Here is a 13003-nt window from a genome sequence, read left to right on the forward strand (position 1 = left end):
TTTTGAAATATGTAATTTTACTAAGATAACTCAAAAATCATAAAAGCCGGGTTCCGTGTTTTTATATACTTACATAATATATCGTAAGTGGGTCTGAGAAAGAAAACAAAATGTATTGCGCTAACATCTTCTTAAATAATAAATATTTTTAAAATATCATTGAGTATAGTTAAATACTAAAATATAATAATATACGTAAAATACTTAATTGTTTTTCCTGATTATATTTAGTAAGTACCTACTGGAAATTTGACTATCCTTTCTCCAATGTAACAATTATTAGATCCATTTTGTTACCAGAAATTGAAGCATTTTAACTAATTTAAAATGTGATAACTGATTGATTAGGTAAACAAAATATAAAACACACCATTGCCAAAAATATATTTATATATATATTGCACTACTTAGAATATAAAATGTAATGGATTGATTATTGATTATTGATTCGTAAATTTTAACTAACTATAAATAAACTATTTTAATTTTATTATTTATAAATGTAACCTGAAAAATATGTCAATAATTAATTATTGACAAACATTTAGTATATTATTAGGTATGATGATAAATTTAAAGAAATATTAAGGTAATTAATACAACTATTATTTTTCATTTTTTATTTTATTAAAACATATTTTTTTGTATAGCTTAACACATCATATACAATAAATATTATTAAAATTTATAGTATTTAAAAAAATATATCTATCCTAGTACATTATGCAGTTTAAGCAATACATAAAACAACATGATACACTTACAATAATCACTAATTATTCATATTTTTTAAACTAAAATTTAAGCATTTACTTTATTTGGACTATCACCTATATATATTTTAATTTTGAACGAATAGTGTAAGAGTGTTACAGCGAAGGTAGAGAATAATCGTTTTTACACTGCACTAAAATTAGACCAAAACAAAAGAAACGCGTGTGTGTATCAATTAAAAGTTTAAAATTTAGATCTTCTAAGTTTTAAAATAATATTTTAATGATTATACGCCAAGTACCGTGTTTTTCGCCCACGCATTATTTACGTTTTTAAATGGAATACTAATGTCTCTTTAAGTACAAAAATGTTGATGTTCATTTTATAAATATAAAAATAATTTTTTAAGTATTAGTAACAATACAATTTTTTCTATTTTTATTGGCAATAGTAAATGTACTCAAAACTCAATGTAATTTTAATAATCTTTGTATTTACTATTTATATGTATATTTTTTATCCTGAAATTATACTATTGTAGATCAAGGGGATACTAAATATTCTTGCGTAGGAGCGTCTTAAAGGGCGGAGCAAATGTGCCGTGTGCAATACTGTAGTAGGGATAAAAGCAGTAGTACACTTTGATTAAAGTTCGAGAACATTTACAAAACCGAAGCTGCACACGACTGTAGTACATTCTCCGTTAACTAAGGTGAGCAAAGATTTTACTATTGCATTGTATACAATAATTTTTATATTATAATAATAATATTTTTAAATTAAATATTTATGTAAATAAACATTCTAACGGTTTTTTTTTATCTTTTTTGACTTTATTTTAATAATTGTGTTATCATATAAAGTCTGTGATAAATTGTATTTAAATTAAATTAAATTTATAATTAACTAGTGATTATAGATGGAGTATAGCACAGTGATTTGATAATAAATTGATACATCCAAATGTAATTTCAATTAAAAATTGCCAGATTTTCTTGATACACATAACATATTATCTAGTATACCATTCGATTGGTTGAATACAAAGTTTTCTATTTTTAGATAATAATACGTTAAACAAACATCAAGTATTTTATTGATATTTCTTATATTTAATTTGTATTCAATTTACGATTATTTTGTCTTATTATTATTAGTTTACGAATTGTAATTAATAATGTATTGCAATATCTTATACGTTTAAAAGTCAAATATAATGATTTTTATTTTAAATCAAATTACATAATTTTAATAATTGAAAGTCTATATTATTCATAAATTTATGTATTTCAAACATATTATTTTAAAAACATTTAAGCATTTTAATATTTCATACTTTGAAGAAGTATGAAATCGATGCATTAATAAATAACTTATAATTTTATCAAAATTCGTAAGCGTGTATAATAACAAATAACTAATAAGCATTATATTGTATGGATTGTTGTTTTAAATTGTGAGTAATCGTTGTGTTTACATGTACCAATACAGATATTACTATAACAGTGAACTCTGTATGCATATTAGGTACTGCAGTATAATATACTATATATTATACTGTACAGTACCTATGTAATGTGTGTAATAGTGTGCACCTTTATAAAAATAAAATACGCGTATAATACAATTTTGTGGTACCACTATAGTACCAGTAATCTGTAATTTATCAGATATTTCTACATTATATTATTTTAATAAATAAATAAATTATTCAATAGTTGTTCAACTCACGGGTATGAGTACAATTTTATTCTAAAAATGGAGTGCGTTCATATTCGGAGGTCATTAGATTCTTCCATGTTAATTTTATCCTTATATGGGTAAGTGATTGCAAATAGGATTCTAAACTTTCAACAGTCCATATTATATCGCAGTTATGTATTTATATTAATATGGTAAATTTAACCTATAATTACCTTCTCCGGAATACAGTCTTTGTATATTCATTCAACTTTTATAGATTTTTGGTGTTGACAAATATTAATTTAATGTTATTTTCATAATATTATACAATAATTCTATATTTATTTAATATTCTTATATATATATATAATAAACGTTTATAGTTTTAATATCTTGTCTAATTCGACACTTTATAGTTTTATTTTATTTTTTCCTATATTTGAAATAAAAAAAAATAGGTCAATGTGTCCAGGATTGAATAATGGCTCATAGCCAATCGTACTTGTCAAGTATCGCCAAATGCTATTAATATATAATTAAGTATTATATACATATATTGTATTGTGTCATTTAACTTTTCTATCTCTCTCTCTTTTATCTATTAGTCCTCGATCTATTGGTGAACATCTAGTCTAAATTGAGCTGACATTTAAAGTTCTAATAATTTAAATACTATACTTGTACTTATAGACTATATAATATAATAATACTATACTGATGAATAATTTACTGATATGAAAAATCACACGCTCTATGTACGTATTATCTGAAGTATATATTTTATAGTTCTAAATTTAAATATAATTTCACACATGGAAGCATTACTATGAATGACTTTTTTACTCCAGACCACATGTAAAAATTAATAGCTAACAAAGACGTATGCTTATCGTACAAAAAAAACATACTTTCTCATAAATTGTATATTACAATTAAAATAACAAATGGAAACATTTCAATATAATTGATGGTAAACTTATTTTTCTGTTTTTATTACAATTTTTTTTTTTTTATTTAATTGGGATTTTTTTTATGGAAGGAGGTTTGTTTTACCAATAAAAATATATTATTAGGTATTTTTATCCATTGGAAGTTTTTTTGAATGGGTCCTTAACTAGAATTTATTTATATATTATAATAAAACAATATGAAAGATGAATTAATATTAACATTTAAATATCCACAAATTATAATATTATTTATATTTTAATATTTACTTTATTGATTACAAACAAAGTATGCTTTTCAAATAAATGTACAAAACTGTCAGATTTTTACTTTACTTAGGTTAGGTTAATAAGTGAATTTTGTATGTGTTAAAATTATAACTATAATATATGCATTAATATATTTTGTATTGAATAAGTTTTAAATTTTATTTTTAGTTTTATTTGTAAAATCGTCCAAATCAACCTTAAAAATGCCTTTCGTCGCAATTGAACACCCAAAATGCGTAAAATGCACTAAATCAGTATATGCCGCCGAAGAGCGAATTGCTGGAGGCTACAAATGGCATAAAATGTGCTTCAAATGCGGTAAGCTTTAAATATTTTAAGCATTCGTTTTCTATTCATATAATCTTGATGACATTGTATAGAATTGTGTGGCAAGTTCTTGGACTCCACAAACTGCGCAGAGCACGATAAAGAGCTGTACTGTAAAAACTGTCACGGAAGAAAATACGGACCAAAAGGATACGGTTTCGGTGGTGGTGCTGGATGCCTGAGTACAGACAATGGTGAACATCTCAGCAACGTGTAAGTGAATAATATGTCTAAATTAATTCCTTTTAATCTGTTTATATATTTTACTAATTATGATCACGATGATTTTTTTTCCGTGCAATCAAGAACCATTTAATGAATAATGATAGGACAATTTTTGTCTTTCATAATAAATTAAATATAAGTATTTTTAAAATAATATACCAACATACCCTTATATTATATACCTATTTTTAAAAGACAATAAAAATCGTGTTTAAGTTTATACTTATGTATTAATTAGGCATTGTATTAATATGTATCCTATTGATAGTACTTTTACTAGATAAATCAATCAACCGGAAATCATCATCATAGTGTAATATTGTATTTTTCTTAATATTTTACTATTAATAATATAATAGAACGATACGAAACTAATTAATATTTAAGTACCTATATCAACGCCCCACCAGAGTTTCCTTTGATAGATAGAGTGTTCTATGAGCATGTTTCAAATATATAATAATAAGTGTGTTTTTTTTAACAGCCTTTAATGGAGAAACAACCCAATTAAATACCTGACCATCCGAAGGACCTACCCATCAACCTATATTTATTTTTGCATGCAAGAGTAAAACCTTTTTAATATTTGCTTATACATATAAATTCACCTCTCATTTCTGTTCGTTTTAGAAGATATTTTTTTAATAATTATATGTTAAGTATCCAAGCTTGTACCTATTTACCACACACATTAGTCATATGTACAGTGAACAAGCAATATATTGTATAGAAATGTTTTGTTGATTTTTCATTAAATTAATAATATTATTTCCAAAGATTGTTTTTATTTTTATTTTTCGTTTATCTGGCAGCTTAAGCGATGCTTTCGGCTAATCATAACAATTATTGATATTATTACTTTCATGATTTTAATTTTCATACATATTATTATGCAATGACTGCTTTGAAAAATACATGATGTAAAATATATATATTAAAATAATATGTTATTGTCCGGACATAATACCTAAAACTTATTCATTTTGAAACCTATTAATAACGCTATCGATATAGATTCTTAAACATCTAGCAGTATAATTAAATTTTGACTGCAATTACCTAAAGCACGCTTAAGATACCATTTACAAAATTATTTATTTAGATTTATCATGTTTGACATGACAGTTATTTTAAACCCTAAGCATAATATTACAAAACATATTGATGTAAAGAATTGATTTTGAGAGAGTTCATGGAATGCTATAATGTTTCACTTCTAGAGTCCAAATGGCTTTAAATGGTGAGATTAAACTTTTTTAATAACTTACCATAATATATTAATATATTATTTAAATATCATATAGGTATTTTATAAATTAGAAAACTTATGCTTATTAATGGTTTTGCTTTCACTAACGTACATAATATTATAATTTTATTTGTATCTTATTTTTAGCTTTCGCTTAATAAGTCATACCTATATTTAACAAAAATACTTATAAAATAACAATAATATGGAGAGGTGAACTTTTATGATTTGTAAATATTATTTTTACTTTTGTACCTAATAGGTACTAACAGTAATTAATTATTGTTTTGTTTTTTGTTTTACTTCAGCAAGCTGCAATTTTGGAATGGAGTCATTATAATATAGTGATGATTTATGAAAAAACCATTTTTTTTCTTATTGTATTTCACTTTATAAACTATCATTATAATACACCTAACTGTGAATTTATGGGGAAACTCCGCTCAATAATTAATGATAAATAACGTAACCTTTTATAGATTAAACATAATATATTCCTAAACTTACAAAAACACTATACTTTATACTTAACTATATATAGATTATAGATTTAATCCATATAATAAAATTTAGTAAATAGTTATAAGTACTTAAATTTTTGAAAAATGCTCAGTTTTAATTTAAAAACACTGTTTTTCTGTGTACTATGTATATAAAACGATAAATAAGTAAAATTATATATATAATATTTTTTAAATTTATACATACAAAATTATAAATATATATTATACATAATAAATAATAATTACAATAATTTATAATATAATTGCTAATATTTACAAATTGTTGTATACATATTGTGTACAACATTTATTAATTATTAAATTCTCATAGATATATTTCGAATTAAAAAATAATATTTTACATTTATACATTAAGTTTAGAATTTAAAATATTCTCATTAATTATCTATAGTGTTTATGAATTTAAATATTTAATTTATTATATTAATATAATAAGAAACATAATTGTACTCACTTGTTCTAAGTTTGTAATATTAGTTACTGATTATGATTCCTTGGATAATATAATTTTTGAAAGTGTTTTATCTTTTAACTTAATGGAATTTGTCTATTTTACTCACAACTATTTTAATAATGCCTACATTTAATGGTAAAAAATCACTAAAACCACTAATATAATATACTTTATAATTGTATCATTATTATCTACATATTTACATAATATATTCAATATACTATGATTAACATTTATTAATTTAATAAGGAAAAATGTATTAATAAGTTTTCATAATAAATTGCATTTTAGATCTTACTATCATACTAAGCCTCAAGGTGCTACGGAATCCCGAAGTATGGCTATGGCTCCCGAAGGTGAAGGATGTCCACGCTGCGGAGGATTTGTATACATGGCTGAGCAGATGTTAGCAAAAGGAAGAGTGAGTGCAATATATTTAACTACAATTCTAAGACCCCAATTTAATTATATCTATATAGGATATATCATTTTATCGGTATTCTAGGGATATCATAAAGAATGTTTCAACTGTTTTTCTTGCCACAAAACTTTAAATTCAGTGTTACATTGTGATGGGCCTGATAATGAAATACACTGTAGAGGTGAATGAGAACCAATATTTGTGTGAGAATGCATTAATCCCAATTTAGTTGAAAGTTTTTTTGTCTAAGTTAGGAAATTAATTTTATATTTAATTAATTTAAATTATGATATTTTCGAATTAAGCTGTTTGAATACCTCTGTTAGGTAGCTATACTTCTTCACTATAAATTACCACCTTTGAGTTTCACCAAAATACCTAACCGTATAATTTTCAGTACCTATTGCATGATTTTTATTTATTAATTTAGTCTTGGCATCGGGAGTGTTTCAAGTGTGCTACTTGCACGAAACGTTTAGATTCAGTCAACTGTTGTGAAGGTTCTGATAAGGATATTTACTGCAAAGGTAAGGTAATCCATGTATTTTGCATGTTCTAACTTTTAACATTAATTTTTTTAAATCAGTATGCTATGGCAAGAAATTTGGACCTAAGGGTTATGGTTATGGACAAGGTGCTGGAGCTCTTCAAAGCGATCCTGCTTATAATGGGTACGTTTATAATTATATAGTTATAATTGAAAAATACATTCATCCTTCCACTATCAAAACTAAAAACAAACAAACAAACAAACAAACAAACAAATAAATAGTAAAACTCCTGTACATATTTTTCATTAAAAATCAAAAAATTATAAATTTATATTATATAGAATAGGTACCTAGTTACCTTTTTTACAATAAAAGTATATTTTATACAAATAAATAAACATTATTATAATTGTATTACTAAGCCTGGTGTTTTGTATTGGCTAAAATATCTGTTCGCACGTGAAAAATATACGTACTTACTATATTATACGATTATTATTAATACCTATTAGGTATGTCTATTCGTTTTATCTTTTATAAATGTATACTGGCATACTTCATAAGTACCCTATGAATGGAAATAAATATTAATACAACATTAGTTTTGTTAGTGGCGAATCTAGAGGTTGTTTAAGGGAGGGGTATAGTTTTTTAAAAATATTTAAATGATTAGTAATATTTTATATTTATGGGGAATTTGTATACATGAAATTACATTGTAGTCTAACATGTTTAGCTTATATGGAATAATATTACAATAACCAAATAGTTATAGAATATTATAATTACCTACGTGAAACACAGGATAAAAGGGGAAGGCTATCACTATGTCGAGACTTTTATATCCGTTATTGAGTTTCCAATAGAAGTTATTAATTATCAGGTAAATGTTTTACCGATATTTTCAAAAAGTCAAAATTACTACATGCATGTCATTTATTCAATTATAATACCCATTGTTTTTATTCTGCATGAACTATCATTTTTAATATTTTTTTTCGTGGAATATTATGATTGATTTCTTTTGTTTTCATGACCCATGTAATTTAATAATAATTGACCAAGTCCAGCATAATACTTACGATGTTTTTTCCATATAGTTTGCTATTCGAAGCGCTTTGGTCCCAGAGGTATAGGTCACAGAGGTGCTGGTGTACAGTCAATTGGTTTAACATGTGACTTAAACGACGAAACCGAAAGGTATTTAGTGATACCAAAAGGTCAACCACCTATTTCTTTTTCATAGCATGCAATTATCTGTTTCAATTATCAATTCGCCTATATAAATCATAAACGTACACACATTTTCTACTTTTTTCATAAACATACCAAATAGAATTTTAATGCTCAATACCTATTTCTATGTATATAATATATATATATTATTACATTTTTTTCTTCCTTTTCCTCTTTTTCTTCTTCTTATTATTATTCTATACATCATAAATGAAAAACTTTTTTCCCCATATCTAGGGATGTTAGTACATCTCGAGCTCCTGTCATTGATACGAGTACAACTTCTATAAAAGCAAAACCAGGACAAGGGTGTCCACGTTGCGGAGGTGTAGTATTTGCTGCTGAACAAGTGCTTGCTAAAGGAAGTGTAAGTAGCAATTTTTGATATTATGCTTGTGTAACTATATCAATAAATAAAATTTAGTTATTTGTACCTGGTTAATTTATTGAATTATTTTTTCTAAAAATAATTTTAATATGAAATTTAACATAAAAATTACTTTCTAAGTTTTGATATTATGTCAAATTTAAATTATCGAATTGTATTTATAATAAAATATGTTATTGTATTTTTAAAGGAATGGCATAGAAAATGTTTCAAATGTAAGGATTGCAATAAAACGTTGGATTCAATAATTGCTTGTGATGGTCCTGATCGCGATGTGTATTGTAAAACTTGTTACGGTAAAAAGTGGGGTCCGCATGGATATGGATTTGCTTGCGGCTCAGGATTTCTTCAGACAGATGGCTTGACGTTAGTATAATTTATCACAGTATTTTTTAATTTACGTTGTAGCGTATAATTTAAACGAATAAATATTAAAATCTATTGATTCATTTATTATATTATAACTATATAATTGTACATTTTTTCTGGATGAAAAAATATCAAACTGGAGTAACCTAATAGGCATTTGTCTATAATATTTATTCGTAATACTACTAATATATTATACCTAGTTGAACCGTGAATAATATAATATGTATATATAAATATTTTTTAACAGAGATGAACAAATTGCGGGATCGCGACCATTTTATAATCCAGATACTACATCTATTAAAGCTGAAAAAGGAGAGGGTTGTCCGAGATGTGGTGGAAAAGTATTTGCCGCTGAACAACAATTGGCTAAAGGAGCTGTAAGTTTTTGTATCATTAGTACCTACTTACTATACACTTAAAAAATAATTATGTAAGGACATTTTAAATCAACAACTTGGTTTAATATGTATTCATATGCATTTCATCTCAATACTTTCACTGAAAAATATTATTTCATGACAATATATTTTGATTGACTACATTATTTAAATTACATTACGCTTTTTTAATTTGAATAACACATTTAATTTTAAAATTCATACAATTATTTACAGATGTGGCACAAAATTTGCTTTAACTGTGCTACTTGCCACCGGCCATTAGACTCTACTTTGGCTTGTGATGGACCGGATAAAGAAGTTTACTGCCGATCATGTTATGGAAAATACTTTGGGCCCAAAGGATTTGGATATGGACACTCTCCAACTTTGGTCTCCACCAAAGGAGAATCTACTATGTTGTTGTAAGTACTATCAAAAATTAATAGATTATAATATAAATAAACAATTTTACAAAATATCTAAATTAAATATTTTAATATAAATATGAAGTACTTTTTAAGCATATTGAAATATGTTATTTACTAATAAAAATACTATTTTGTTAGGTAATTACTACAAAAATTTAACACAAAATACTTTTTTCAAATTTATTTGTGAAATATAATATAACCCAAATTTTCATATTTAAATTAAGGCTTTAAGAAATACCAATTTTTAATTATAGAACGTGAAAATTTGGATTTTTTTTTGGCATTGTATGAACCAAAAAAAAAAATCAAAAAAACCTGGTACTGATTTTTGGTTAGGTATATTGAAAAAAATAAAAAACTCAAAACGTTAGTTATTATGATACAAAAATATTAAAAAAAAAATAGTGACTCACATTTTATTGTATTAAATATGAATATTTAAGTTTAAGGTAATATAATGTAATATTATACTAGCAAATCATTTATTTTTATTGACGAATTTATCAATATGAAAAAAATATAATATTAACTTTAACTATACAGTTGTAATATTATATTTATGTATTTAATATATTTTATGAATTAAAGTGTTCTTCGAATTAACCAAATAACTACATATTATTAACCCTATTTAAAAGTCTAAAATTACATTTTATTTAAAAATTATAAGTACCAGATAAAGTACTCGTATATTTTTAAAAATTTGTATGGATTATATTATAAAGTGGGGAACTTATTTTATTTCATTTTTTTTTTAGCTCGGAAGCAAGGCCAACATCTGGAGTCAAAAGCAGAAATGGAAATGGTTGTTTGAGGTGTGGATACGAAGTTTATGCCGCTGAACAAATGATAAGCAAAAATAAGGTAATGACACTTGACAATTGTATAACTTAATAAAAAATATTTAAGTTATTATACAAATAAATATATTTTCCCGAAAATGATGTATGTGGTTTGGTGGTTGCTAGTTGGTAATACATTTGGTAGTATCCGTAACGTTTACAATTAATATTATATAATATATTGTGTCGATCGAATGAAGACATAAAATACACACATAATCATTGTATATTATAGTGATTTTATGATTTACTTATGGGTCTTAATCAAATTATGTTTTATTTATTTACCATGATCACTAGAATGTTAAACGATTGTCCAACATATGTTTTGATAACAAAAATATCACTAATAAATAATACTTTTTATAATATATAAATAAAATGCGAGTATAATATCATAATAATAAATGATTTGAATTTATTTTCAGTTATGGCACAAGAGATGCTTTACTTGCGCTGATTGCAGCAAGTCATTAGATTCAACAAGTTTGAATGATGGTCCTGATGGCGATATTCATTGCAGACCTTGTTATGCAAAACATTTTGGGCCAAAAGGTTGTGGCTTCGGTATGGGTGCTGGTGTTCTTTCTATGGCATAAATGATTACTATGAAATTAATGAAAATCAAAGGCGAAAGAATATAACTTTTAAACAAACTTCATTTGAACCTTTGTTTTATGCTTTTTTTCTTGTAATATCACCTAAAATACACTAATTATTTTAATAAACCTTAAAAAAGTTATAATTTATATAATATTGTTTTAATTTTTTATTTTTTATTTATTCAACCATCCATGTATTTTTTATATTTGCAAAGCTTTATCAACATCGTTTTATATATTTATTAATAGTGCGTCAAATTTACGAATAATTACTATTGAGTATTCGAAACAAATAACATTAATTTTAAGATTATTTTATATTCGTAACTTCTATGCACATGAATTGCAGCGTAATAAATTATGCCATCAATATCTTTACATTATATCAAGGACCAAGGTACTATTATGCATAATATTGAACTTTGGCGTGCTGCATATTATTGAAAATGTTTAAAATAAACTGTGAAAATGTAATATTAAACTTAACCAGTGGATTAAATATATTTTAATATATTATTAGGTATAATATTATTATACAGTAACCATATGAAGCTATAAATTATCCATATACTTATGTATATTATTTTATAATATTTATATAATATGACATAATGTACTGTTGTAATAGTTATCGCTGAATCCTAATTCCTAAATATTATAAAATACTTTAATAATGAGAAAAAATCACAATAGATCATTTTTATATAGACCAAATAGACAGATATAGTCATAGAATGTAGTATGTGTATATTTAATTAGAATGTGAGTGGCAGCAGTTATGAGAGGTTCAATAGGTGTGTATACGCGAATATAAACATGACAGTCGACACACAATGCCTGGATTGGTAATTCTAATATTCTTTGTACATTATTATTTATTATCTGTGTTGTATAAACATACGATTTATCTATATACTTATAATGTATTTTACTTAATTAAGGTAACCCTGATCTCTACCGTTAATATTACACACCGAGGTCGAGTCCCCGAAATATCGTTAATATAAACATAACTTGGCCATGGAGAACATGTCGACCGGTAGCGACCGGTGAAGTGGGGACGCTAGAATGTAATTAATCGCCGAATAAATCATTTTATAATTTAAGAATAATATTAGGATTAATTTTTAGAAAATATATGGATTTTAATAAACTAGATAGCCGTCAACCACTATGTCATCAAAGTTAGTTCAGTCTTCGTCCGTCATGCCGAAATCGTTAAAAAAAAATGTTAATTTAATGGCCAATACATCAAATACTCTGTGTCTTATGAATTGTTTGATGTTCTGCGAGAATGTAACGTACCTACCTCGACACCTAGTGAAACTAAACAGTTTATCGTTTTTTATATATTATTAAACAAATAAAAACGAGCGCGTGGCTATAATAACCATGATTATGTTGATTCTGATTTATAATAATTGCTATATAATATTAATTAATT

At 25.0% G+C, this 13003-nt stretch overlaps 1 protein-coding gene across 3 annotated transcripts; it reads left to right on the forward strand.

The window, feature by feature from the left end:
- Positions 1-1303: 1303 nt before the first annotated feature.
- On the forward strand, positions 1304-11706 carry LOC113552875 (muscle LIM protein 1). Of its 3 annotated transcripts, none has more exons than XM_026955872.1 (12): positions 1304-1426; positions 3783-3932; positions 3995-4154; positions 6685-6814; positions 6899-6995; positions 8406-8505; positions 8779-8908; positions 9120-9295; positions 9549-9681; positions 9919-10106; positions 10874-10979; positions 11386-11706. In XM_026955872.1, the coding sequence occupies exons 2-12, from the start codon at positions 3818-3820 to the stop codon at positions 11554-11556; spliced, it is 1506 nt and encodes a 501-aa protein (XP_026811673.1). In that variant the 5' UTR covers positions 1304-1426; positions 3783-3817; the 3' UTR covers positions 11557-11706. The 3 variants fall into 3 exon arrangements, with proteins under 3 accessions (XP_026811673.1, XP_026811682.1, XP_026811692.1); XM_026955881.1 differs by lacking the exons at positions 6899-6995; positions 8406-8505 and adding exons at positions 7245-7341; positions 7401-7485; XM_026955891.1 differs by lacking the exons at positions 6685-6814; positions 6899-6995; positions 8406-8505; ... (4 more) ...; positions 10874-10979; positions 11386-11706 and adding an exon at positions 4651-4944.
- The last annotated feature ends 1297 nt before the right edge of the window (positions 11707-13003 follow it).

This window comes from Rhopalosiphum maidis, chromosome 4 (genome assembly GCF_003676215.2).
Source record: "Rhopalosiphum maidis isolate BTI-1 chromosome 4, ASM367621v3, whole genome shotgun sequence".
Classification (NCBI taxonomy): domain Eukaryota; kingdom Metazoa; phylum Arthropoda; class Insecta; order Hemiptera; family Aphididae; genus Rhopalosiphum; species Rhopalosiphum maidis.